Source organism: Linepithema humile, chromosome 4 (assembly GCF_040581485.1).
Source record: "Linepithema humile isolate Giens D197 chromosome 4, Lhum_UNIL_v1.0, whole genome shotgun sequence".
Taxonomy (NCBI): Eukaryota; Metazoa; Arthropoda; class Insecta; order Hymenoptera; family Formicidae; genus Linepithema; species Linepithema humile.
In genome coordinates, this window is record NC_090131.1 from 11,191,633 (window position 1) to 11,217,217 (window position 25,585).

At 33.7% G+C, this 25,585-nt stretch overlaps 3 protein-coding genes and 1 pseudogene across 3 annotated transcripts; 1 reads left to right on the plus strand and 3 right to left on the minus strand.

The window, feature by feature from the left end:
- Positions 1-113: 113 nt before the first annotated feature.
- LOC136999661 (uncharacterized) lies at positions 114-1,497 on the minus strand. The gene has a single exon (XM_067354126.1). The coding sequence runs from the start codon at positions 1,495-1,497 to the stop codon at positions 715-717; it is 783 nt and encodes a 260-aa protein (XP_067210227.1). The 3' UTR covers positions 114-714.
- A 1,652-nt stretch (positions 1,498-3,149) lies between these two features.
- On the minus strand, positions 3,150-5,107 carry LOC105678366 (uncharacterized). Its single transcript, XM_067354125.1, has one exon. It carries the CDS (start codon positions 4,422-4,424, stop codon positions 3,360-3,362), a length of 1,065 nt encoding a protein of 354 aa, XP_067210226.1. The 5' UTR covers positions 4,425-5,107; the 3' UTR covers positions 3,150-3,359.
- Positions 5,108-5,379: 272 nt separating this feature from the next.
- On the plus strand, positions 5,380-8,924 carry LOC105678365 (putative nuclease HARBI1; annotated as a pseudogene).
- A 419-nt stretch (positions 8,925-9,343) lies between these two features.
- Positions 9,344-12,990, minus strand: LOC136999504 (uncharacterized). Its single transcript, XM_067353845.1, has 7 exons — positions 11,749-12,990; positions 11,596-11,664; positions 11,374-11,463; positions 11,047-11,274; positions 10,660-10,913; positions 9,689-9,815; positions 9,344-9,591 (listed from the first exon to the last, which is right to left on the minus strand). The coding sequence occupies exons 1-7, from the start codon at positions 11,834-11,836 to the stop codon at positions 9,353-9,355; spliced, it is 1,095 nt and encodes a 364-aa protein (XP_067209946.1). The 5' UTR covers positions 11,837-12,990; the 3' UTR covers positions 9,344-9,352.
- Positions 12,991-25,585: the final 12,595 nt, after the last annotated feature.

The following is a 25,585-nucleotide window of genomic DNA, read 5'->3' on the forward strand; positions in this document are numbered from 1 at the left end:
CACTAAGACGCCTCACGTCAAACTTTATCATATTTCGCCGTTGCTTTTATAATCACTTCATCGTTGCTTGAATAATTATTTCGCCGTTGCCGTATAATTATTTCACCGTTGCTTTTATATTTATTTCACGCTGCTTTTATATTTATTTCATGCTGCTTTAATAATTATTTCGCCGTTGCTTAATAATTATTTCACCGTTGCCTTTATACTGATCTCACCGATACTTTTCTACTTATTTCGCCGTTGCTTGTATATACTTTTCGCATCGCAATCGTACATCTCATTTATACAAATCTCGCTACATACATCGCAAACACACATCGCATGTACACACAGTCATCAGACATATTAATTGAATAAAACACGTCTTCTTATTTATTATTAACAATTCGCGTACATTCTTGACACACCCCCAACCGAACGAATCTGGATTCCGGCGAGCTATACCGCGTCCGAAAAGCTCACACGGTTTCAAGGTGTTTGTAAAATGGTTAGGATTTGATTCCTCGCACAACTCTTGGATAAATAAAAACAATGTATTGTAATAAAATATATTTATTGTACAATAAACAATTATATACATGTACTGCAATGGTGTTATTTATTAAATAATATATAAACTATACATAAATATTAACACTAGTGTATAAACAATATAAATAATATAATGTATAAACTATATACAACATAATAAACTATACATAAATACTAATACTACAATTGTATTTTATAATGTCCCCACGGTAGAGTGTCGGTGGAACCGGATACGATGCAGCGCTTATCATCGTACGGACTGAACGCGAGCTTTGACTCTGATACAGTGTACACTTCGTGCATCTTTGATCGGATACACGATTGACGCCGCGTCAGCTCGATATCATCATTGAGACATCGAGTGTAATCGTCAAACGTTATAGTTCTGGCGACTACACTCTTTTTTACACCTTTGACCTTTTTGGTGTTTTTTTGGCCGGTGACTCTCAACGCATACATTTTCGCCCTCAGTCCGACAAATTCCGTCATGATCGCGCCGTTGTTCTCATCTTTCATCAGACCCGGTATCTTCTTGTTCGCACGCGGTATACCGTAAACATTGTCCTCGGAATAATCACTCGTATCAAATTTTGAAAGGTCGCGTTTCATATCGTGATATACGTTCTCGCATTGTAGAAAGTATATCAGACTGTCTGTGTCGGTGTACATAATTTTACAATTGTCGCGGTATAAAGGTGCCATGTATTCGTAGTGAAACTCGTACAAGCAGGTTTTGGATATGTCGAGAATACACATACCCACGTAGATCGGCTTGTCAAATTTCACTTCGAGTTTCCGCAATTCTATGGCGATTAGATTCTCCGAGAACACGCTTCGGCTATGAAAATTTGGTTTGGCGATCATGGCCTCCGCTCCGTATCGTCCCTCCCACTGTGTAACGAGCCGTACATCCGTATGATTTCGCACATTCTCCATAGTTTTGCCAAAAACCGCGTTGTTCATTAATTTGTATAAATTTTTCTCGAATTCATTGCTCGCGAGTGTCCGAAATTGTGTATTTAATTCTATATATCCTCAAAGCCATGGAGATTGCGCGAATTGCAATATTCGATGAATCTTTGTAACCTGCAACCCGTGTCAAATATATTGTTGCAGGTTACGGTAGTGGATGACGTATCGCTGCTTATCGCATAGCGTAGCGAGTAACTTGACCTCCCGCTTGCCGGGCGGCTTATCGCGCGTTGGACAGAACGGTAAGTCAGTGTGCGCGTCGTGAAGATTCATCGGATACACAAGGTCGACTTCCAACACAACCGGTAGCCGAATCGGATGTTATGGACATTACATCAAAGCTCGCGACATTTTCGACCCACTGAAAATCGGCATAGGCCAACGGTTGACACATTGCTGAGCCGTACAAGTTGTTTATATCAAAGTAAATGAGGTACGATGATGGTTTCAATGGATCGTACGATGACATGTATTTATTATTTGCGCGAGCGTATCTGTTGGAGCATTGGCTAAGACCGCCGCGTATACCGCGTTCAACGAACATGACCATATCGATGTCTGTGAGTAATTTAAACTTGATGCCCGTGTGCTTCAACATGGCGTCCCACGTATATCCCGGTAATGTGTAATACTGAGCAGGATCTAAACCGTAACTTTTGATACACGTGTTTCTGAAATTTTGAAAAATATCCGCTAACAAAAGAACGTCTGTTTTTAAATATAAATCACTGTATTGACCTAAAGTTTCAATCGAAAAAGTTTGCCAAACATTTGTTGTGTGCGCATAATCGCTCTCGATTACCGTTTCACCAGTCAACGAACTGTAAAATGATTTGCGCGGAGGTAGGCAAGTCTCCCGGAGCTTGTCGACGCTGTTGACATACTCGTAGGAAAACACATTGCGTAGGGAAACACTGCGCGTAAGAAGATTGAAATTTTCCGCGGATAAATAACTAAATTCGGAATGTGAAGTTTTTAATTCATCTATTGTCAGATAAGATGCCAATTTTTCCAGACTGGTGCCGAGAAATCTAAATGAATCTATAAAACGTAATTTGACGCAAATTTTGGAATTTTTATCCTCTGTATCTTTAACATTTTTTGTAAAAGAAATGTATCGCTCTTTTGTCAGCGGCAGTAAATCAATGTTGCCTTCAAAGGCGTTAGCGACATCTTTAATAATGAAATGCGCATCGTAACCGGATAAATTGTGAAATATTACGGAGATAACGTGGGAGTCTTTGTAATTTAGATTGCACGATGAGTGCGCGGGACCTCGGTAACGCCCGGTCAGATGGCAATGATCGCGCACCCGCGTATCTTCCGATGCAAACAGTTTTTCACACACGTGGCAATTAACAGCGCTATGGAATTTTTCCGATTCCTCCCGCGTAAGATCCGCCATGGGGACGACGGTGGTAAGGATTGCTTTCACACGGCGCGCCAAATCGTGGAGTTCGTTGACGAACCATGCTATGCAATCCTCACCGCAATAAGACTTAAAACTAGATAATGAATTATCGTATGTACAACTTACATAATATCCTACGCTAAACGCTTTGTGATGTTGGTAGGCGTAGGTTGTATGATCTTGTTCCTCCTTCTTCTCAAGCGTGCATTCCAGATCGGCGTACACTACAAACAGGAGCCGCTCCTTCCGGTTGTAGTTGCGGAACGTCAGCTACTTGTTGTTTTCGTTGGGAAGAATGACGGCGCAGTTGTTCATCTTCCCGCAGTCGACACTGTGGACTGACAATTTCTCGCTAGTCCGAAAGTAGTGTAGACACCTGTAATAATTTGTATAATTAATACTGCGAATAAAGTTTCAAATTATTCTATAAATATGTTTTTACTTATCGATCACAAACGTACTTTTTGCCATTTCGCTTGCTCAGTTGCGAGCTCACCAACCGCGATAAATCCTTGATATATACAAAGTGTGCCTCGTTGTTTCCAGGCACGTAGAGCAGGTTGACATGCTTCTCTTTTTTATCGTCGGTGAGACGCAGAGGAATGATTGAACGGCCTTCGATTGTGAATACGTTTACGGTGGTGGTGTTCAATTTTTCAAATTTTGAGATTTGTGGAAGCGTCATGGGGAACTCGATACCGCACAAATTCAGCACCGTTGAATAGTGCGGGTACTGCGATACTCTTTCCGAGTACTTTTCCGCTGGATGTAAAGCGACGACTGCCCACGCGAAACATACATTGTCCGTCGATTGCACGTTGACCACTGCCCTTTTGAATAAAATTTCCCGCGGTAACTTGATGTGGCATCCCGCGTGCAGAGGATTGAACTTCTTGACGTTGATGGTGAGGTCCAAGATATGTAACAATGCCCATCCGCTGTCGCGTTCTTGAAATTCCTCCAGAGACGTCAGGATGGCGTCAACCATATGCTTCATGTACCATTCGTTTAGATCAGATGTGGGAAATAGCTCACGGTTTTTTGTGGCGATGGTCTTTACGGCAGTCTTGTCACCAACGATAAATTCCCCGTTGAACATAGTGTTGATCTTGACACTGCCATGTTTCACCATGACGCTGTGGATCCGCTTTATGATTATACTTTTTATTTGTTCCAAAAATGGACAAGGTTTGATATAGTCCGAGTTAATGACTGCGCTGGTTAATATACGGTTTCTGAAGGCCGTCTCGATTTCTTTCCAAATGAATCCTTTCTTCGCTCTATATCCAGCACCGATGGGCACAAATCGCTCATGCAGGGTGTTTTTTACACCCTCCAGACGTGTTATTTGCGCCACCAAAAAATTTATTAGTCCAGTGCGTTGTTTCTTGCGACATTTTTCCCTCAATATATTGAGGTACTCGTCACACTCGTAGTCCCATGGGAGGAACTCTCTCAACGTTTTAATGTTTGCAGCTTGAACGGTGAGATCACGCTCCGTCTCCATTTTGAACAATTGTGACAATTTGTATTTTTCGCAAGCTTTTTATACCCGCTTTTTGCACACGACTAATTAAAAAAATGCTGACAATGCTGATTAAAACATTGAAATCTGGCAACAATGGCGCCCAAAATGCTGACGTGGCTGCCTGTTGCTATGGGCTTTTGCACACGGCACTATTAAAAGTGCTGACTAAATATAAAGAAATCTGGCAACCATGGCGTCAAAAAAATGCTGACGTGGCTGCTGCTAAAAATAGTGATATTATTCTTGTAACAATGCAAAATAGTGCCGAAAGTGCTGACGACGCAAAATGGCGCCTGCAAATTCTAAAAAGTGATGACGTAATCCGTAAAATATGTGGTCCTCTCTAATCTCTTGTAACCTAATATACACATCGCAAAAGTGCTGATGCTGCGCTTTTACAACTGTAAACGTGTGTAACCTGATACCCCTCTACAGTGTTGTAATCTGATACCTCCTCCCCTCAAAGATCTGTAATCTGATATCCCCTCCTCTCCAAAGTGCTGACGCAGCGTAATCCAATACTCCCCTCCTTTTCAAAAGTGCTGACGCAGCGTAATCCGATACCTCCCTCCCCTCCAAAAGTGCTGACGCAGTGTAATCCGATACCCCCCTCCCCTCCAAAAGTGCTAACGCAGCGTAATCCGATATCCCCTCTTCCCCTCTTCCCCCGCATTGCCCCATGGGTTTGAACTCTCCTAGCTATACTATTGTAATTGCTTCTCTACTGACGTTGTTGGCTTACCAGTGTCTAAATTATTTTCCAAGTTTGGACCAAGAATTGTCAATAAAACTTCAAATGTAATACGTGTAATCTAAAAGTGAGATTGGAATTGATGATTTGTATAATTTGATACAACTCTTTCAATATATCTCTCAATACGCTGTATCTTCTTTCTTTTAGCGAACTTCTGTAATAAACAAATATTATAATATAAAACATTTTGTACAAACTAATAATAATACACGTAATTAACCTTAAACTGCAATAACTAACCTTTAATAATTTTTCAATTTCACTATCTGATGAAGACGTTTCTGAATATTCACAATCTTTTATAAGTTGTGTCCCCATAACTATTACAGTAGCAATAATTATATTTTGTTTTAAATTTTCTGCCATTTTTTTCCCTCAGTCTTTACCCTAACCGTTTGGACAGTTTTTTGTTTCTCATCGACCGCCATATTTACCCAGGTGGTCACGTGACGTTTCTTAGACAAGTTAATCTCTACCCCGAGGAATAGGTTTCCGAACGCACCCCTGGAGGTGTAGCTGTAGGCTCAGAACTTGGCTGAGGCCCTGCGGCGCGTAGCGGCGCCGCGGCGTACTATGCCGCTTCGGTGCAGCGGTGTGGCGGTGTGCCGCCACAACAATATATGAACTTATTAGTAAATGTTTCTGTAATATTTATATTAAAGTTAGGGTATAAGGGTATTATAGGATGTTTTCTGTAGTTAATATATAATTGGTGAGACATCTATCAGGAAAGATCATAATTTAAATATTAATAAATCGTAAAATAATTGTTAATAGAGAAGGGTAAACGATGGTACCTTATCTTTGTTTCGCAGAGATAATAATAATGTTAATAATATTCGGTTCCTTCTTTATTAGAATTTCCGTTTACTATATTTAAATGTTCCTCCTAAACACAGCTAAATAAAGTAATGAATAAATAATTATTAGTAAAATATTAGAACTGATATTTTATTTGACTTTGGTTAATTGTAATAGTTCTTGTTATGTGATAAAACTCTAATGATTATCTGTATGTAAGTATATGTATGTAGTAATAATAATAGTAATATCGAAATTAAAAACTAAGTATAGAATCTAACTTATTATATCGAAAACTTTTAGCGCGGACTATATTTCGCGTTGGCTTTGAGTTGACTGTACCGAGCAGTTTTGACGGGACGCTCGACGAAAATCCGCACAAGACGGAGAGGCTCTCCGGGAGAGCCGATAGCTCAAGCACGTAGTCAGTAGAGTGGGGGCGTTCGACGGTGCGCGCGGACAGTAGAGTCGGGCGGTCGACGAAGATCCGCACAATGAGAAACGAGTCGATAACTCACGGTAATTTTTTCTTATGCACTTGCAATTAGTTAAGAGTCTGTCGCGAAGCTACGAATGGTTAGGCAATGAGAGAGAGAAGCCGGTAACCGTAATCTCTCTTTGATTAGATACTCGTATCTATCTCTATACTTTGGTGATGGAATGCAATTAGATCGCGCACTGTCTCGACTTTATTCTTTCTTATATCGCATAGAATTTTATGATATTATTTAAAGTTAGTAGTAATTAATATATTTTATAATTCTTACCTCAATAAATGTTGTTCGCTGAAATATGTAGATTGCTGAGCGCGTACATACACTGCTTCTAATTATTAATTTTTGGTACTTAAATAATTAAACGAATGCTTAAATTTATAGTTGATTACATATTTTATTACAATGCTAGAATTACTATACTAAACTTTATTTTTAATTTATAATGAAATGTGTTTTTCAATAAACGATGTAATTGTATTTGTTTTATGGGAACGCTGCCCATATACTAAATGTAATTAATTGAATTTGATTTAAATATTAATTATTTTTGTAGGAAATCCCGGAAATGGAACCCGGCGCCTTACAAAATTGAATCGCGGGACTCGAATTTGACTATTTATTAAAATTAACGTGTTTGTATTGAGGACTCACTATGGGTGCAATTTGTTAGACGCTTCAAATGCTTCAAATAAACTTGCTACAAATACTTCCGATAGAGTGATCCGTTAGCGCTACTGACATTGCCAACGCTACACAAGTGGATCAATGCGAAGCGTAAGAATATAATAGTCTTAAGAAGACATTAAAAACATAACCTTAATATTAATATCAGTATTGATGAACATTAATAATAGTATTGATTATTAATATGAAAACAAACGTGGCCATAATTTGTATAGCCAAAATTTTTCAAGAATCTCTACATTATATTTATAATAATGAAAATATAGATCTACAAATAATAATAGATCAAATAGAAGCTTTGAGAAACAATCCTCAACGAATTCCCAAAATAGAAGAATATGTGGAATTTGTAATTCCCTTACTCAATAGCATGCAGTTCACAATCTCACTTTCGGTATGTATATTGTCATTATATATATTTCTTACAATATACTGTTATAAATATATACCTAAAAATGCATAATTTTGTATAATTAACTTGCACTTTTATAACTTAGAATGCTACCGTCAACATTTGAATTTATTTTGAGAAAAATTGGAAAGAAACTTATTCGCAGTATTGAAGGGAATGAAATGATACCTGCAGAAAAGCAGCTTCTATTGAGCTTATGGCGTTTTGCGACTCCAGATTCATATAGGTATAGATATAGATTTATAAATATGACAGTTAATTTCATTATACAATTAACTATGAATAATATTAATTCGTATTGTAGCTATAATAAAAAAAATTTTGTTTTAGATCTATAATCCAACGATTTAATGTTGGTCATGCCACTGCTATAAGAGCTGTGCGTCTTGTTAGTGCAGCATTATGCGAGCTTTCGCCACAATACATAGTATGGCACACAGGGAATAACATTGAAGAAATTGTGCTTGGTTTCTCCAGTATAAATAATTTTCCTAATACAATTGGAGCCATAGACGGCACTCACATTAACATTCCTGCACCGAAGAAAAATGCAGAGACCTATGTAAATAGAAAAGATCATCATTCAATTCAGCTTCAGGTAATGTTTAAATAATATTTTTAAGTATTAGTATGATTAGTTTGCCTATTATTATGTGTATTATACTTTACTACTGATACAATTTTGATATAATTTACTACTGATAAAATTTGATAATGAATATGAATAATGTGATTGAACTGTTTAATCTTTGCAGGCTGTTTGTGATCACAGAAGGCTGTTCACACATATTTATGTTGGAAATGTAGGTTCGGTCCATGATGCTCGTGTATTCCGCTTATCACCTATTGAAGAATATATCAGAAATAGAAAAGAATAATGCAGAAAAGTTTCCTGACATTATACATTTGATTGGAGATGCTGCTTACAGACTGCATCAGCATCTTTTAACTCCATATACTGATAATGGACATTTGACACAACATCAAAAAAATTATAATTATTGTCATTCTTCAAGTAGAATGGTGATTGAACGAGCATTTGCTCTTTTAAAATGCCGCTGGAGAAGTCTTTTACAATTATTGGCAATGAATGACATCGAAATTATACCTTACCATATATTAGCATGTTGTGTACTGCACAATATTTGTCTACTAAAAAAGGATGGACTGGAATTTCAAGATGGCATCATTGTTGAAGAAGTTCAAGAAACAGAATCATTACAAAGATTCGAATGTAATAATAGAAATATTGCAGAAATAAAACGGAATAACATATGTGCTAATTTACAAATGAGACGCACTTAAAAAATATATTATTAATATGTTTATTTAAATATAACTTTATAATATTTTTTATATATTTTAATATAAATATGAGTATTTTATTTCATATCACATTATATCACATTTATTAGAAAGATTGACCTATAAAATAAAAATTATTATATGAAATTATAAATATAAAACTTTTTATTTATGCACACGTATAAACCTATATAAATTATAATAAAATAAAATTTCAGTCTGATAATAAAAATACAAAACAACATAATACTCTGAACACATGAAATAATATCATTTTAGAGCTTCTTATAAAAAATATAGGCTTTAAAATAATAATTTTATATGATTAAGTTATGCCAATCTATATACGTGTGGTTTAACAAAAATTACTTTGTAACAATCTTAAATCTGAAAAAAACAAGAAATATTTTTAATATTAGGCGCTTTGGTATTTAATACGATTTCTCTTCTCATATTATTTAGTAATCATCTTTTCAAGAATGTTAAGCAATTTATCTTGCCAAGCCATTGCTTCTTCGTGCATTTTTTGACGCTGAGTAATATTTTCTTCTGTCACAGTGATTACTTTTTCCAACAAGGCAAACTGCTTAATACCTGTAATTATGTACGTGCAATATTTATTGTAACAGAATACTAATTCCCTTACGGAAATAACATTATATACTCGTAAGACAAAAATATATAAATTATATACTATAATTATTAGAATCATGTTTATTTAAATTTATTATACTACATTTTATTGAATATAGTAATTGTGATACTTACGTTTAGAAGGTATCTGAAACTTATCTGAGGAACTTCTTTTTTTCAGATCCAATGTTAATAATTTCTGATTTTAGTGGAGATGGATTATTGCTGTCCAGTGTAAGTACTGGAGCTATCCAAGGTTTATCATTAAATTGTTCATCCATAATCTACAATATGCCAGAAAAATTATATATATCACATAAAAAGACATATATTACATAACATAGTTATACAATATGTTTCACTAAAATATAATACATGGTTTACTAAAAACACAAGTATACATCATATTAAATAAATTTAAATTATTAAACAGGAGCGTAAAGAGCCACACAGCAAGTTGATCGTGCAAAGGTAATAGTGTATTACTTAATTTACATTATCGTAGAATATAAACGTTTCAGCTTGTCATCAAGCCTTTATCAATATAAATAATAAAAATTACAAAAAAAAAGCCGCAACGCATTAATTACAGAAAAAGTGTGATAACATAATAAAGTTTTTCGGAATAATCCATAGAAGAACAGACGTAACGTTCAAAATCAAATGACATTAAGATTGTGGCAAAAACATAGTGTAGGCGAAAAGATCATCCCCTCAATAGTAAGATAGGAGAGAAACACTTAGGTCCATTTTAAATGATGGTCAAAATCTTAATGATCTTTTCGCCTACACTATGTTTTTACCACAATCTTAATGTCATTTGATTTTGAACGTTACGTCTGTTCTTCTATGGATTATTCCGAAAAACTTTATTATGTTATCACACTTTTTCTGTAATGAATGCGTTGCGGCTTTTTTTTGTAATTTTTTATTATTTATATTGATAAAGGCTTGATGACAAGCCGAAACGTTTATATTCTACGATAATGTAAATTAAGTAATACACTATTACCTTTGCACGATCAACTTGCTGTGTGGCTCTTTACGCTCCTGTTTAATAATTTTGATTTTGAAAATCATATGAGCCTTATATCATTATAATTTTAAATAAATTTATTATATACTTACACTAAAATATTGCCATATTCTATTATTATTGCCACTTTTTGCATTGTGATCTTTTATACTCTTGTAAGTATTTTTCATGCCTGCCATTTTACTTTTACATTGCAGATCTGTGACATCATAACCTTTTTTATTTAATTCAGAAGCAATAATATTCCAAATCTTTTTCATTGATATTTTTCCACTTTTAATTTGCTCATGCTCTGCATATAATGTAAGAAGTAAAAGAATTGCCTCATGTGGCCAATGAAAAACACCTACAAAACAACACATTATGTTAACTATATTTTTATCTTCTTGTAGTTTTAAAGTAAACTTTTCTCTTTTTGTAAAAACATAGTAATAATATGTTATACCTTTTTCTTCAGAAGAGGTTGAAGATTCTTCCACTGATGACTCCTGTATATCCATCTGTGTAATATAACTTGTAAGTATTTTTCATGCCTGCCATTTTACTTTTACATTGCAGATCTGTGACATCATAACCTTTTTTATTTAATTCAGAAGCAATAATATTCCAAATCTTTTTCATTGATATTTTTCCACTTTTAATTTGCTCATGCTCTGCATATAATGTAAGAAGTAAAAGAATTGCCTCATGTGGCCAATGAAAAACACCTACAAAACAACACATTATGTTAACTATATTTTTATCTTCTTGTAGTTTTAAAGTAAACTTTTCTCTTTTTGTAAAAACATAGTAATAATATGTTATACCTTTTTCTTCAGAAGAGGTTGAAGATTCTTCCACTGATGACTCCTGTATATCCATCTGTGTAATATAACTTGAGTCATGATTTGAAGATCCTATTAATAAAATAAATTATTTATTAAACATTTTTCTATTTAAAATTATAAAAAAAGTGCTAAACTTATATTATTAATGTTAGTTTGTAACATAAATATCTATTTCAAAATTTACAATACATAAAATATTACCTGGTTTGGCAACTGGCTGAGTCAATGATGTTTTATGGCTATTTAAAAGTTGAGTTGCAAACAACAAATCTATTTAAAAAGATATATATCAAGTTATAAATCTTCTCTTTACTCTTTCAATTATACTCATATAGGTTATGTTATATATTTTACCTTCATTAGCCTTTTGTGCATCTTCTTCGGAAACTTGTAATGTGTGAACAATTCCAGTATTAATATCTAATAATTGTATGCTCGTCATTTTGCTTTAATATTAATTTCAATTGATTTATTAATAACAAAATAATAGCAAATCTAAGAACACTGTCACCATTGGCACTTTTCTCGATTGGTCTTCCCGCGTTGTTAAGTATTCAAAATTTCGCTTCAGGCATACTACCTCTCCGGCTGAAGCATTTGAAGCACGCTAGAAGCGAATATCCGTGACGTATTTATGACGTCATAACTGCTATGAAAACGCTTCGAAGCGTCTAGTGGATCGTACCGTAAACGTTTCGAAGCATATGCAACATCTAGTGGATCACACCCTATGACCTTTTTGAGTATAAGCGCGATTTTAGAACACGTCTGTACTTTGTGAATGACTTCTTTCGAGTGAGTTTAAAATGAAACGTCTGTTCACTAGGACTTATTTTTTTCGAGTGAGTTTAAAATAAAACGTCTGTTCACTAGGATTTATTTTTTTCGAGTGAGTTTAAAATGAAACGTCTGCTCACTAGGACTTATTTTGTTCGAGTGAGTTTAAAATGAAACGTCTGTTCACTAGGATTTATTTTTTTCGAGTGAGTTTAAAATGAAACGTCTGCTCACTAGGACTTATTTTTTTCAAGTGACGCAAGTATGAGGACTTGCGTTAGAGTAGGGTTTGCTCTGGTGCGAGCAGAGGAGGGGGACGCTAAAGGTGCCTTTTCATGAGCGTCAGTTGACGCGTGTCAAGACGATTTTATGACGTCATACTAGTTTCAGCGTCGACGCTCAGAAGTTCAGATTTTCCAACTTCTCAGCGTCTTATTACCTTAGAACATATATACTGGAAGGGGCATAGCCTATCTACAAGATCTATAGAGAGAAGGTTATCTCATGCGTAAAGAGGGACGAGCGGCAAGAGGGGCAAATGCAGAGAGGGGCGAGCGGCAAGAGGGGCAATGATGATCTCATCGGCAAACAGAAGCTATCTCAGACAGCTACTGTTTGTCGATGAGATCATCATGCTCTCCCCTTAGAACATATATACTGAAAGGGGCATAGCCTATCTAAATATACATAACAAAAGTGTCCCCTACATCTATCTATCCTTGTCTGTACGAAATCGGTCAATGCGCTTGCGCCAATGAATAACCGCTTAAGTTGAAAGTAGAAAGATTTAAAATAGGTGGAAGGCATTTGAAAATTTGATTATAACAATTTATTCTTTAAATTATATTATAATATAATTGCAATATATTATAAATTATATATAATAATATGTAGTAATATGTAATAATAGTCTTGCGAAATAAAATAAAAATAATGATGCACATAACCAAAAACAAATACTGTAATGAACAATAATTATATACAGGATGTACAGGATGAACTAAAATAAGATAACAAACTTTGAGGAGCGAGACCAAACAAGAAAAAAAATTTGACATCAACATATGTTCGTCAAACCCACTGTTACCGATATAAAATATATATTATTAATGAAAAATAAAAAAGTAATATTTATTATTATGTAATATTCTCGCTCCTCTAAAGTTTGTTACCTTATTTTAATTATATCTTGTATATATAGTAACTAGTACAATAAAAATTATTATAATAAATAATAAAAAAAATATTTAAAAACTTCATTGATGTTTAAATAGTATTAGTTTTGTATACTTTTTTATGATTATTTCTTTAGACTTGATTATATTGGAAGGCTTATCATAGATAAGCTTGTCTAGTTTGTCATCACACACATGAACATAATCGACTCATGCGTATTGCAATAAAATGTACAGACAAGGATAGATAGATGTTGAGGACAACGGCAAGTCAGCTATGCCCCTTCCAGTATATATGTTCTAAGGCTCTCTCCTTCCTTCATCGTCCCTCGCCATCAAGCTGTTTCTAGCTCCCCCCTTCCTTCATCGCTCCTTGCCATCAAGCTGTTTCTAGCTCCCCCCTTACTTCATCGTCCCTCGCCCTCAACCGGTTTTACCACGGTGTAAGAATATAAGGTGATTTCACGGCAACAAATTTTTGTGATTTCTGTCATTGTTCCACATTGAACCGCTAGGTGGCTACGTGTTGAGGGACTTTAAATATATATATATATATATATATATATATATATATATATATATATATATATATATATATATAAATTTTATTAAAATTTTATTGTCCTGCGGAACTTAATTATAAATATTCATTTTCTTAAAGAAACTTAATTTTCTATAAAGACTGGAATACATTATTAATTATTTTTTTTGCAAATTTAACTAACAAGGGGAGGACGCGGACTTCGGGTCACCGATTTCAAAGAAATTTTTATATGGTATAGTACTCTATCAGAAGAGTACTTTAGTAAAAGGATAGGGCGCAACGCTTAGCCGTTTTCGAGAAAAATCGATTTGAAGTTCATGGCGTCCCTTATATTCCGGTCTTGTTGGATCGATTGTCGAGATGGCGGCGTAGCTCAGGCACTTAGGCTCTGGGCTATCACGCTGTCGACCTGGGTTCGATCCCTGCCTATTATACTTTTTTTTCATTTATTTTATTTATTCTAGCGAATATTTATTCATTATATTATTATAATAAAAGAAATTTATTTTAATTAACAATTTTGTTTTTTTTTTTTAATTTGCACTTTCACTATTTCTATCATATAAAAAATAAAGTAAAAAAAACGTCTACGATTTAAATAATATTATAATTATTATGTAATACCAGAAATATTTTATTAATCATAATTTAATTTGGTATGTAATTTTTCACTCAACTTCGTTGAGTTACTTATTGCTCCAACCATAATATTTGTATACCTAATGTTGTCACATCAGGTAACTGCTAACAGTTTTTAGCTCCCCTTCAGACTACTTCCCTTCTGTAACGTATATTCCTACACACCAAATTAAATTATGATTAATAAAATATTTCTGGTATTAAATAATAATTATAATATTATTTAAATTGTAGACGTTTTTTTTACTTTATTTTTTATATAATAGTAGTGAAAGTGCAAATTAAAAAAAAAACAAAATTGTTAATTAAAATAATTTTATTTAATTATAATATAATGAATAAATATTTGCTAGAATAAATAAAATAAATAAAAAAAAGTATAATAGGCAGGGATCGAACCTAGGTCGACAGCATGATAGCTTAGGGCCTAAGTGCCCGAGCTACGCCGCCATCTCGACAATCGATCCAATAGGACCGGAATATAAGGGACGCCATAAACTTCAAATCGATTTTTCTCGAAAACAGCTAAGCGTTGCGCCTTATCCTTTTATTCAAGTACTCTTCTGATAGAGTACTATACCATATAAAAATTTCTTTGAAATCGGTGACCCGAAGTCCGCGTCCTCCCCTTGTAAGAATAATTTGTTATAAAAAAATAAAAAAATATTTTGTCAGTAATATATATTTTTATACACAATGTTAAGTTTTATTTTAAAAAATTTGTATTATTTAGGACTATAATTATATATAGATGTGCTTTAGAGATTCATCATCTATCTTTTTCTATCCACATCTATCCATATCTTCTATTCTTTTTTACTTGGGATTTTGCACCAACGTGACATCTTGTGTGACATGCCTTAACTATGACATCTTGATCACAGATTTTTTGATAGAATACAATGGTCGTGAAATCACCTTATATTTTTACACCGTGGATTTTACTAAGGTAACCTTCTCTCTATAGATCTTGGCCTATCTAAATATACATAACAAAAGTGTCCCCTACATTTATCTATCCTTGTCTGTACGAAATCGGTCAATGCGCTTGCGCGAATGAATAACCGCTTAAGTTGAAAGTAGAAAGATTTAAAATAGGTGGAAGGCATTTGAAAATTTGATTATAACAATTTATTCTTTAAGTTATATTATAATATAATTGCAATATATTGTTGCGTTTCCGAAACGTGTCGCGCGGTTTACACAAATAAACCAACACTTTTAGAAAAAACTATTAATAGTTTATTAACTCAGAACAACAGTAACACAATAAACACACGTTAATTAACAAGAGCGCTTTTAAAAGAAGATCGTGCTGCTAAGTACATCCGTACAACGAGACAACCAGCCGAAATCTGAAAAACCACGGTTCAAAAACCGTGGGCGAAGCAGACTTCATAAACAGATTCCTGTCGCCCTGTTTTCTGAAAACTTCCTTCCTTCCTTTTCTTTTTATTCCTTGCTCCACGAATTTCCTTCTTGTTTGTACTATAATACATAGAAAAATAATAAGAGTAAACTAAATATTTTAATAATAATAATAATAATAAGACAGACTCCTATTGACTCTATATTTGTCTCTCATTATAAGGAGCTAACCTATCCAAATGAATTATTTTATACTTATGTTTTTGGGACTGCCTAATACAATAAACTACGTCATTTAACCTTTTGACAACCTCAAAAGATCCTTCCCAATTACTCTGTAATTTTGGGGACCTTCCTATAAATTTTCGAGGATTATACAACCAGACTTTTTGTCCCGGATTGAATAAAATACGGCGAGCGTTTTGATCATAAAGAGTTTTTATTTTTAAAGATCTCATATTCAGAAGTTGTCTAACTTCTTCATGAATGGAGTTTAATTTTTCTTTTAATTGAAAAACACAATTCCCTCTAGTGAACACAAATTCTTGTGGAGGGTTTCCGCGGAGAAGATCTAATGGAAGTGTTAAGTCCCTTCCAAAACACATTTCAGCAGGAGTAGTTCTGATGGCTTCATGCCTAGCCGACCTCAAAGCTAGCAAGCACATTCTTATCCAGCGGTTCCAATCTAACTGATTTTCTGATACGAACTTCGCTAAGTAATTTATTATTGTCTGATGTTGACGTTCGACTATTCCATTTGATTGCGGATGCAATGGAGTTGTCCTAGTCTTCTTAATTCCTAATAAAATAGATAACTCTACGAAAAGCTTTGAATCAAAGTTCTTTCCTTGATCAGTATGAAGCTCCGAAGGTACTCCATATCGAGAAATAAATTGATTAACAAAAACTTCCGCTACCGATTTAGCTCTAAAATTTTTAAGAGGAAAAGCTTCTACCCACCTAGTGAAACAATCCATTATAACTAACAAATATTTATTCCCAGAAGTGGAAGTGGGAAATGGACCAAGAATGTCCATTTGAAGTCTCTCAAAAGGAGAACCGGTGTCATAAATTTGCATTTCAGATTTCCCTTTCCCAGAAGGTCCTTTTTTTGCTATACAAATCCACATCACAAGTCCTACACCAATTTTCAGCATCTTGCTTACATAACGCCCAATAAAATCGCCTTCAAATTTTATCCAATGTTTTATTTATTCCAAAATGACCTCCTGATGAAGAATCGTGTGCTATTTCCAAGATTTGTTTGATTCTTTGCTTTGGAACAATAATTTGGAGAACGGATTTTTTGAAATTAGTTGCTTCCCAATTTTTATAGAGAACAGCTTCTTTAACCATGTTGTGTGTCGAAAGACTACAACGAGATATTTTAATTTAGCAACGCTATTGTTTAAAGAATTAGCAAATAAAACTTTCAATTCGAAACACGTTCTTAGAAAGACGAATAAGGTATTTAAAATTAACAAAGATATTGACCAATGCTATTCTTTAAACAAGTAATTAAACGCTGAGGCGTTAACCGTATGAGGAAACGATCGGCGGATTGCCTCACAAACAAGCGAAGCAGATCAGCATTCAAGGAAAAGCAGACGTTGCTAACCTAGATACTGATCTGTATAAAAGAAGGTGACTCGATTGTCACCACGGGTTTTTTAAGTTTGATCTAAGCACGAGCTGCACGTCGGTATCGCGAACTCCGAGTTTGTATTTTACGCGATCGTAGCGACTGTGAGGAAGCCGTTAAATAAAGTGTACGCGAGTGCTAAGTGAATAAAGATATTTTATTTCTCATTGAACATCGTTCAATAATTATCTCCCTTGGATCAACCCCCTTGGCCCTACACGACGGATCCCGAATACTGCGTTGGCCCGCGACGAGATCTTTGAGTCACGGGCACGGCGTAACAACCAGAAGGGAATCCCATAGAGTCCAATAAATTCTAGCTGAAAAATCCTCAGAAACAACCTCTTGTAAATTAGGACGACAATTTACTTCTTTCCCTCGTAGAACTTTATTAAGCATTAAATCTTTTAATTGTTCCTCCCTCCAATTAATCTGAAAGGAATCAAAAATAATACGGCCAATTTCCTTTTCTTCTTTCGTCTCAGCTTTAAAGCAATATTGACAATTAACCTTTTCACATGGACGTCTGGATAGACCATCAGCATTTCCATGCAAGATTCCCTTGCGATGCATGATTTCAAAATCATATTGTTGAATTTGCTCCAGCCAGCGTGCCAGTTGTCCTTCTAGATTTTTAAATGACATTAGCCAACGTAAAGAGATATGGTCAGTTCTAATCAAGAATTTTCTTCCGTAAAGATAATGATGGAAAGATTTTAACAAAACAATAATAGCTAACAACTCTCTACGCGTGACACAATAATTCCTTTCGGATTTATCAAAAACCTTGCTTAAATAAGCTATAACCTTTTCTTTACCATCTTGTACTTGAGAAAGTACTGCTCCCATTCCATGATTTGAAGCATCCGTATCCAAAATAAATTGCCCAATTTCCGTAGGGAAAGAAAGTATAGGAGAAGACGTCAAACGAAGTTTTAATTCTTCAAAAGCAGTATTACATTGCTCCGTCCAAATGAATTTCGAAGAACTTTCCGTTAAAGAAAATAACGGTTTGGCTATTAAAGAAAATCCCTTAACAAATCTTCTATAATAAGAACAGAATCTTAGAAAACTTCTAATTTGCTTTTTAGTTACAGGAGTAGGCCAATTTTTAACAGCAGAAATTTTTTCTTCATTAGTGGCAATACCCCTTTCAGAAACCACATGACCTAAATATTTAATTTCCCTCTTTAAAAATAAACATTTTTTTGGATTTAACTTTAAATTTGAAGAACGAAGTTTTAGAAAAACTTTTCTTAAACGTTCGAGTAACTCGTCAAAATTCGTAGCAAAGATAATGACATCATCTAAATACATCAAGCAGTCTTTCAATAATGAAAGAAGTACTTTCTCCATTAATCGCTCGAAAGTAGCAGGAGCATTACAAAGACCGAAAGGCATGACAGTGAATTGCCATAAACCTTTGCCTATCGAAAACGCTGTCTTTTCTTTATCCTCCGGACGAATTTTAATCTGCCAGTAACCGTTTTTGAGGTCAAGAGTAGAGAACCAACTATTGCCAGACAGTTTATCAAATATATCGTCTATACGAGGTAAAGGAAAAGAATCATTAATTGTTACTGAATTTAATTTCCTATAATCAACACAAAATCGAATGGAACCATCTTTTTTCTTTACTATAACCGCAGGGGATACACATGGACTATAAGATTCCTCAATAACTCCCTGCTGCTTCATATCCTCTATTATCTTATCGACTTCTTCCCGAAAATGGAAAGGGACACGACGAGGGGCTTGTTTAATTGAGTTAGAATCCATTAGCGTAATTTTGTGTTCAACTTCCTTACAATTTCCCGCAATAACCTCCTCCGAAAATACATCCTGGAATTCAATCAAAAATTGAGCAAAACGTTTCTTCTGTTCGTCCTCCAAACCACTTGTTTCTTGTTCGAATAGTTCCTTCAAAGTAGAAGGAATTTCCATTACACGAGAACAAATCGGAATTTCTCCTTTACAAGAAGAACCTTCGAAAAATGAATTAAAGAAAGTATCAAACTTCACTTCTGAAAGAAAATCAACCCCTAATAAACATTCCTCAAGCATATCAACCACATACGTAAATAATTTTACTTTAAATTTTCCTATTTTTACCAAAATTTCTACCCTTCCCTTAATAGGAACTCTTTCTCCCGTTGGATACTTAAGAATAAATGATTCCTTAAAAGAAATCTTTTTCGAAAAACTAAGAAAATCGCTCCGAATTAGAGTCACATCTGAGCCTGTATCAATTTTAAAATTACATCTACAGCCGTTTACAAAACCGTTCAAACAAAACATTTGTTTTCTAGAAATTATAGTATTTACATTCTCCTCCGAGGCTCTACACTTTCCTGTCGAATTCGCCCCGACTAATTCGACAAAACCTAGTTTTCCCCGGCCTTTTGTTTTACCGCAGGACAGTCCGCACGAAAATGACCGGTAGCACCACATTGCCAACACTCTTTCGTAGAGCGTGCCTTCTGATCTAAGAAAACTTTATTTTTATTCAGATCAACATTTTTCTTTTTATAATTTTCATTTTCCATTTTCTTTCCTTCATTATCATAATTTTTGTTTTTAAAATAATGTTGTTTTTCATGATTTCCCTCCTGGATCACTCTCACAGCCATTGCTCTTTGAATTGCAATTTTAAGGGATGAAACTCCCTCTAATTGTAACGTTCTCTTCACAAATCCGTTATATAGTGCAGAAATAAACTGCGCACATGCGATCTTTTCCCGAACCTGATGTGTACACTCAGGATACGCCAATTGAGACAATCGCTCGATATCAGAGCCAAGTGTCGCCTCATCCTCACCGAATTTCTGTCGGCGATTCGTAAATTGTGAATAATACGTTTGAGCAAGATGACTTTCTCCAAAACGCAATTCCAATTTTGTTTTGAGCTCCGAAAACTCTAGATTTTCAAGATCCCTTATACATTCTAATACCGTACGAGCTTTGCCACGCAGACATGAGACGAGCGCGACCGTTTTTGCCGAGTCTGACCATTGGTTCGCTCGCGCAATCAAGTCAAATTGTGTGAAGAATTCCCGAAGCGGAACTGTCCCGTCAAAATTATCGGGTTTTAATTTAAACCCTAATTCTTTCGCGATCGTTTCTCGTGAATCTAATTCCGCGCTATCTCTTTGTGCAATTCGCTCATCTATTCTATTATTTCTACGACTTAGCTGAATTTCGTAGTTCTGCATTCGTTCCTCCATCTCTCGGAGCATATCGTCCCGCATCCGTATCTCCTCAACGAATTCTTCCTGCTGCTGCCGGCGTTCTGACTGCAGTTGCCGAATTTTCCTCATCACTGCTTGAAGCGTCGAAGCTTCTGTTGTTGAAGATTCTTCCATCGAATCGGACGCATGAACACTCTGTAGTCGAAGCCTTTTTCGCGTTGCTACGCCGGCTCCTGCCCGTTGTTCCGTTCTTGTGGCCATTTCTCAATTTTATGCACTGAGCACTTTCGATCCCGGCTGAGCCCCCAAAATGTTGCGTTTCCGAAACGTGTCGCGCGGTTTACACAAATAAACCAACACTTTTAGAAAGAACTATTAACAGTTTATTAACTCAGAACAACAGTAACACAATAAACACATGTTAATTAACAAGAGCGCTTTTAAAAGAAGACCGTGCTGCTAAGTACATCCGTACAACGAGACAGCCAGCCGAAATCTGAAAGGCGTGAGATGTCAACAACCTGTCTCCAAGGAAACTCATTGACATATCGATATATCGATACGATGAGATATCAGGGACATAACAATATTATAAATTATATATAATAATATGTAGTAATATGTAATAATAGTCTTGCGAAATAAAATAAAAATAATGATGCACATAACCAAAAACAAATACTGTAATGAACAATAATTATATACAGGATGTACAGGATGAACTAAAATAAGATAACAAACTTTGAGGAGCGAGACTAAACGTGAAAAAAAATTTGACATTAACATATGTCCGTCAAACCCACTGTTACTGATATAAAATATATATTATTAATAAAAAATAAAAAAGTAATATTTATTATTATGTAATATTCTTGCTCCTCTAAAGTTTGTTATCTTATTTTAATTATATCTTGTATATATAGTAACTAGTACAATAAAAATTATTGTAATAAATAATAAAAAAAATATTTAAAAACTTCATTGATGCTTAAATAGTATTAGTTTTGTATACTTTTGTCTAATATACATAGTTTTCTTTGGACAAATTTGTTGCACATTTAACTTCATAGAATAATCTTATATTAACATAACACTTTATAATCATTTTTATCAATTGTGTCTTATGATTTTCTATAATATTCTGCGACATTATATGTTGTAACATTTCATCTTCTAGAAATACATCAAAACAAACTGCATTAAAAATTTTTGAAAGTAAATATTCTTTTTTGTGACTTTGAAAAATGAAATCCTTATCTTGTCTAATAATACTTTCACATGTTCTTGCTATTTTTATCACGTTATTTAAAGGAAATATTAAATTTCCTCTGTTCTTTAACATTATTAATTTTGAGGTATTTTCTGTACTTGTGAGAAAAAATGCACATATATGGCACATACTTTTAGCATACATTAATTTTTTAACGACAAAACCGCTTATATATGAAATAATATCTTCAATAAATGGACTAAGTGTCCATAAATTTGAGACATAATCGTGGTCAAATATCTCGACTGATGTTGCATGTGCTTCATTATTTTCAATATATAATGAATCTGATTGATAACTTTTTGCTGAAAAAAACAATATTTGCACGTCATTTATTAAACAATTTCCTTGTTCAGAAGCGTTTATTTCATGACGCACCAATAATCGCTTGTAGTCATTTTCAAATTGCTGTGAATTTGGATTATTATTAAATCCACCCTTACTTCTTAAAGCGCTAAAAAATGTTTCAATGTGGTCTTGACTTAACTTATATGTTAATAAATATTGTAATTTCTTTTTTTTTAATACATCAAATAAATCAAATATATTTTGCAAACATAATATAAATCCTAAAAAGCCTGTTTTTCTATTAGTTTCTAAAATTTTTTTATTATTAGTATCTTTTAAATTAGTAATATAGTTTATAATATTATATGCAAGACTTTTCAATTCTGTAAAATTTTCAGCGCAAAGAGCCGCTTTTTGCTGAATACCTTTAGAAAATCTATAATGAACATTTAATAAATCAAAAGCATTATTAAAAGTTTCACAAAAATGAGCTGTTTCTTGAGGCACTTGAAAATCTGTAAGACCACATTGTTCAACAAATTTGAGAGCACAGCTGACACTATTGCTTAAAACTTGTACAGCTAACCGGACATTCATTTTATTATTTTGATAAAAAATGTGTTTTTTAGTAATTTTTGTTGCTGCTCTTAAGCCTTCTTTTTCTTGCAATTGTTGAAGTAAGACGATGTTTTGCCAATATATAAATTGATTTTGAACTTTAAGAATTTTTTTATCACCTAAAGTGTTTCTGACTAATTTCACCATGTGGGAAGGATCAAATATACAAAATACTTTTTCTTTACTTACCGGATGTAAAATATATGGTTTAAAAGATGGACCAATTTGAAAATTAGCACCTAGACATACACACATATTCAAATTAACACTTGCGCCATCAAATGTTAGAGAATGTACATGTGTACCTGCGTCATACATTAATTCTAAACATGTTTTAAGCAAAGACGCCCTTTCTGTCGCAGTTAAACTATTTATTAAGAAATAACCAATAGGTATTTTCCAATGCTCATTTAAGGAAACAGCCATAAAAACTAAAGCATTTCTAGCCTGAAGTGGAGCGTCCATATTTATCTCGTTAACACCTAAATTAACATATCTATAATATCTGTGGCCATCATATGTCACTTGCTGACGTATTGCAATTTCATCAAGTACAATATTGCAAATAATTGGTTCTTGACTTTACTTTACATTTTAATGCCTCAAAAGCTTCTTTCGTGAATCCTGGTTTACCATGTAACATAGAATACCACTTTCTTATGGTTCTTGGGTGTGGTAAAAGATCGCCAAAATGTGTACGAATGTAATTATATGCTTTTGAAGAATAAAAATTTAATGTCAATGCAAATTGTCGAATTTCTGCAGAATATTTTTGTTTATTTTTTTTGTTTTATAATTTGTTGTAAGGGATAAGATATTTGACCCTGTAAATTAAGTAATAAAAGATAATAAACAAAAGGAAAATAGGATGGAAAAATATATAAAAGATATAATGAATCAATACAACGTGTAACACATAATTCTAATACATTTCAAAATTTTTTGTCAGATGAAATTTAGGCGTTTGATGAGAATGGAATATTTGTCAAATTTGTGTTTGCAGCTAGATTATCCCATATTAAATTTGAAAATGTTGATGAGAAATTTGAATTTAGTTTAAAAAAATCTTGAATGCTCTGTTTTGTGAAAATCTTACAGATGGAAACCACTTTTTCTGGAATGACGCATAGACTGCGATTATCATGTCAGTTTTTAAATGATGTATATATCCATCATTACACTTAAAGAATTAAAAAACTTTCGACATAATATTTTAAGATAAATATTAGAATGCATAATGCATCAAGTCGAACTTGCACTGCATTATCAGATATGTAAATCGTTAAATTGTGTGATATAACACAATATTAAACGCAATGGATACATACGAAAATTACTATTATATCAAATCATGTACAAAGATGTTATTAAATGTTTTTACTTTAAAACTTGACTTATTTTATTTTTACTCTGAATACGTATTTTACCCTATTTATATAAATTAAAGAACGAAAAATAAAAGTAAAATATTTAAATATTTTTAAAAAATTGATAACATTTAGATAATTTTATTTTATGTTACAATTTACAGATGATGCTCTGAGTTCTTATCATACTTTCAAATACATATTATTATTTAGATAACAAAGTAGGCCTGGAAAAAACACAATGAGATAGCGCCTTGCGTTAACAATTATTGAAATTATATATTATCTAATATTTTGTATTTCTATACTAAAATATTCATTGTGCGCCTTTATACATACCACGGGATTTGCTTGGTACATGCATTTGTTGAAATTGAAGCCTATTTCGCAATTGTTAGCATCCTCTGAAATTCACGAAGACAACACAAATAATACGTTAATTTAAATTACATGTAAAATATTAAAAATTATACAAAGGCGGTGAAAATACAAGAAATTATAATTAAAATGGCAAAGAATAAATCCACCGATCTCACGCGCAGACACCGTCCGGCATAGTACGTTTTACCAAATACTGATACTTGCCTATAGTTTTGCATTCATTGAGCATTTCTTGTCCAATGTGTTTGACCTGTTGCGGCAACATCTTGGTCATGAGTTTGCCGTTAATTTTGCCATCTTTCTTCTTTCCATTGTTCTCCTCCGTGGCAGTCGCTCTACGGGTTTTTTTTTAGCTGTTACATTTCCTTCGGTAGTAAATTGTTTAACCAAACGAAAAAAAATAGCACGTGATCGTGGCCTATCAGGGAAACGGTCAGCATAGAGGGTAACAGTTTCGTCGATATTTCTTCCACACTCACCATAAATTAAAATTATTTCAACTTTCTCCTCTAAAGATAAATAATCCATTATTTATTTGCTGAAATGAAGAACGCGTCCGTAAAAAAACAAGTAGCTAGCGTACCAAAACTATAAGGCATCTACATATGTAGTAAATTTCTGAAATACTGAAAATACTGAAAAGGAGAAACAAAATAAATGAAAGAAATTAAGTCAGAACAATTCTTCAATAACTGGATTCTTTAAATTTCAAGTCAAGTAAATTTCAGTAATACGTACGCTAGCTACTTGTTTTTTTACAGACGCCTTCTTTATTTCAGCAAATAAATAATGGATTATTTATCTATAGAGGAGAAAGTTAAAATAATTTTGAAATAATTTTGAAAGTTAAAATAATTTTATGTTACCTTAAAGAAAAAGTGTATACAGAAGTACCAAATACTCGAGAAAACATGGTGGAACGTATTAGATATGC

What these genes read in the sequence shown, in the direction of transcription:
- LOC136999661 (XM_067354126.1), bottom strand. Translation starts at nt 1,497, where the DNA reads ATGAACAACGCGGTTTTTGGCAAAACTATGGAGAATGTGCGAAATCAT.
- LOC105678366 (XM_067354125.1), bottom strand. Translation starts at nt 4,424, where the DNA reads ATGGAGACGGAGCGTGATCTCACCGTTCAAGCTGCAAACATTAAAACG.
- LOC136999504 (XM_067353845.1), bottom strand. Translation starts at nt 11,836, where the DNA reads ATGACGAGCATACAATTATTAGATATTAATACTGGAATTGTTCACACA. An exon ending in TCAGCCAGTTGCCAAACCAG is followed by an intron (nt 11,464 to 11,595) that starts GTAATATTTTAT and finishes TTTTATTAATAG; the next exon opens with GATCTTCAAATCATGACTCA. An exon ending in AACCTCTTCTGAAGAAAAAG is followed by an intron (nt 11,275 to 11,373) that starts GTATAACATATT and finishes GTTGTTTTGTAG; the next exon opens with GTGTTTTTCATTGGCCACAT.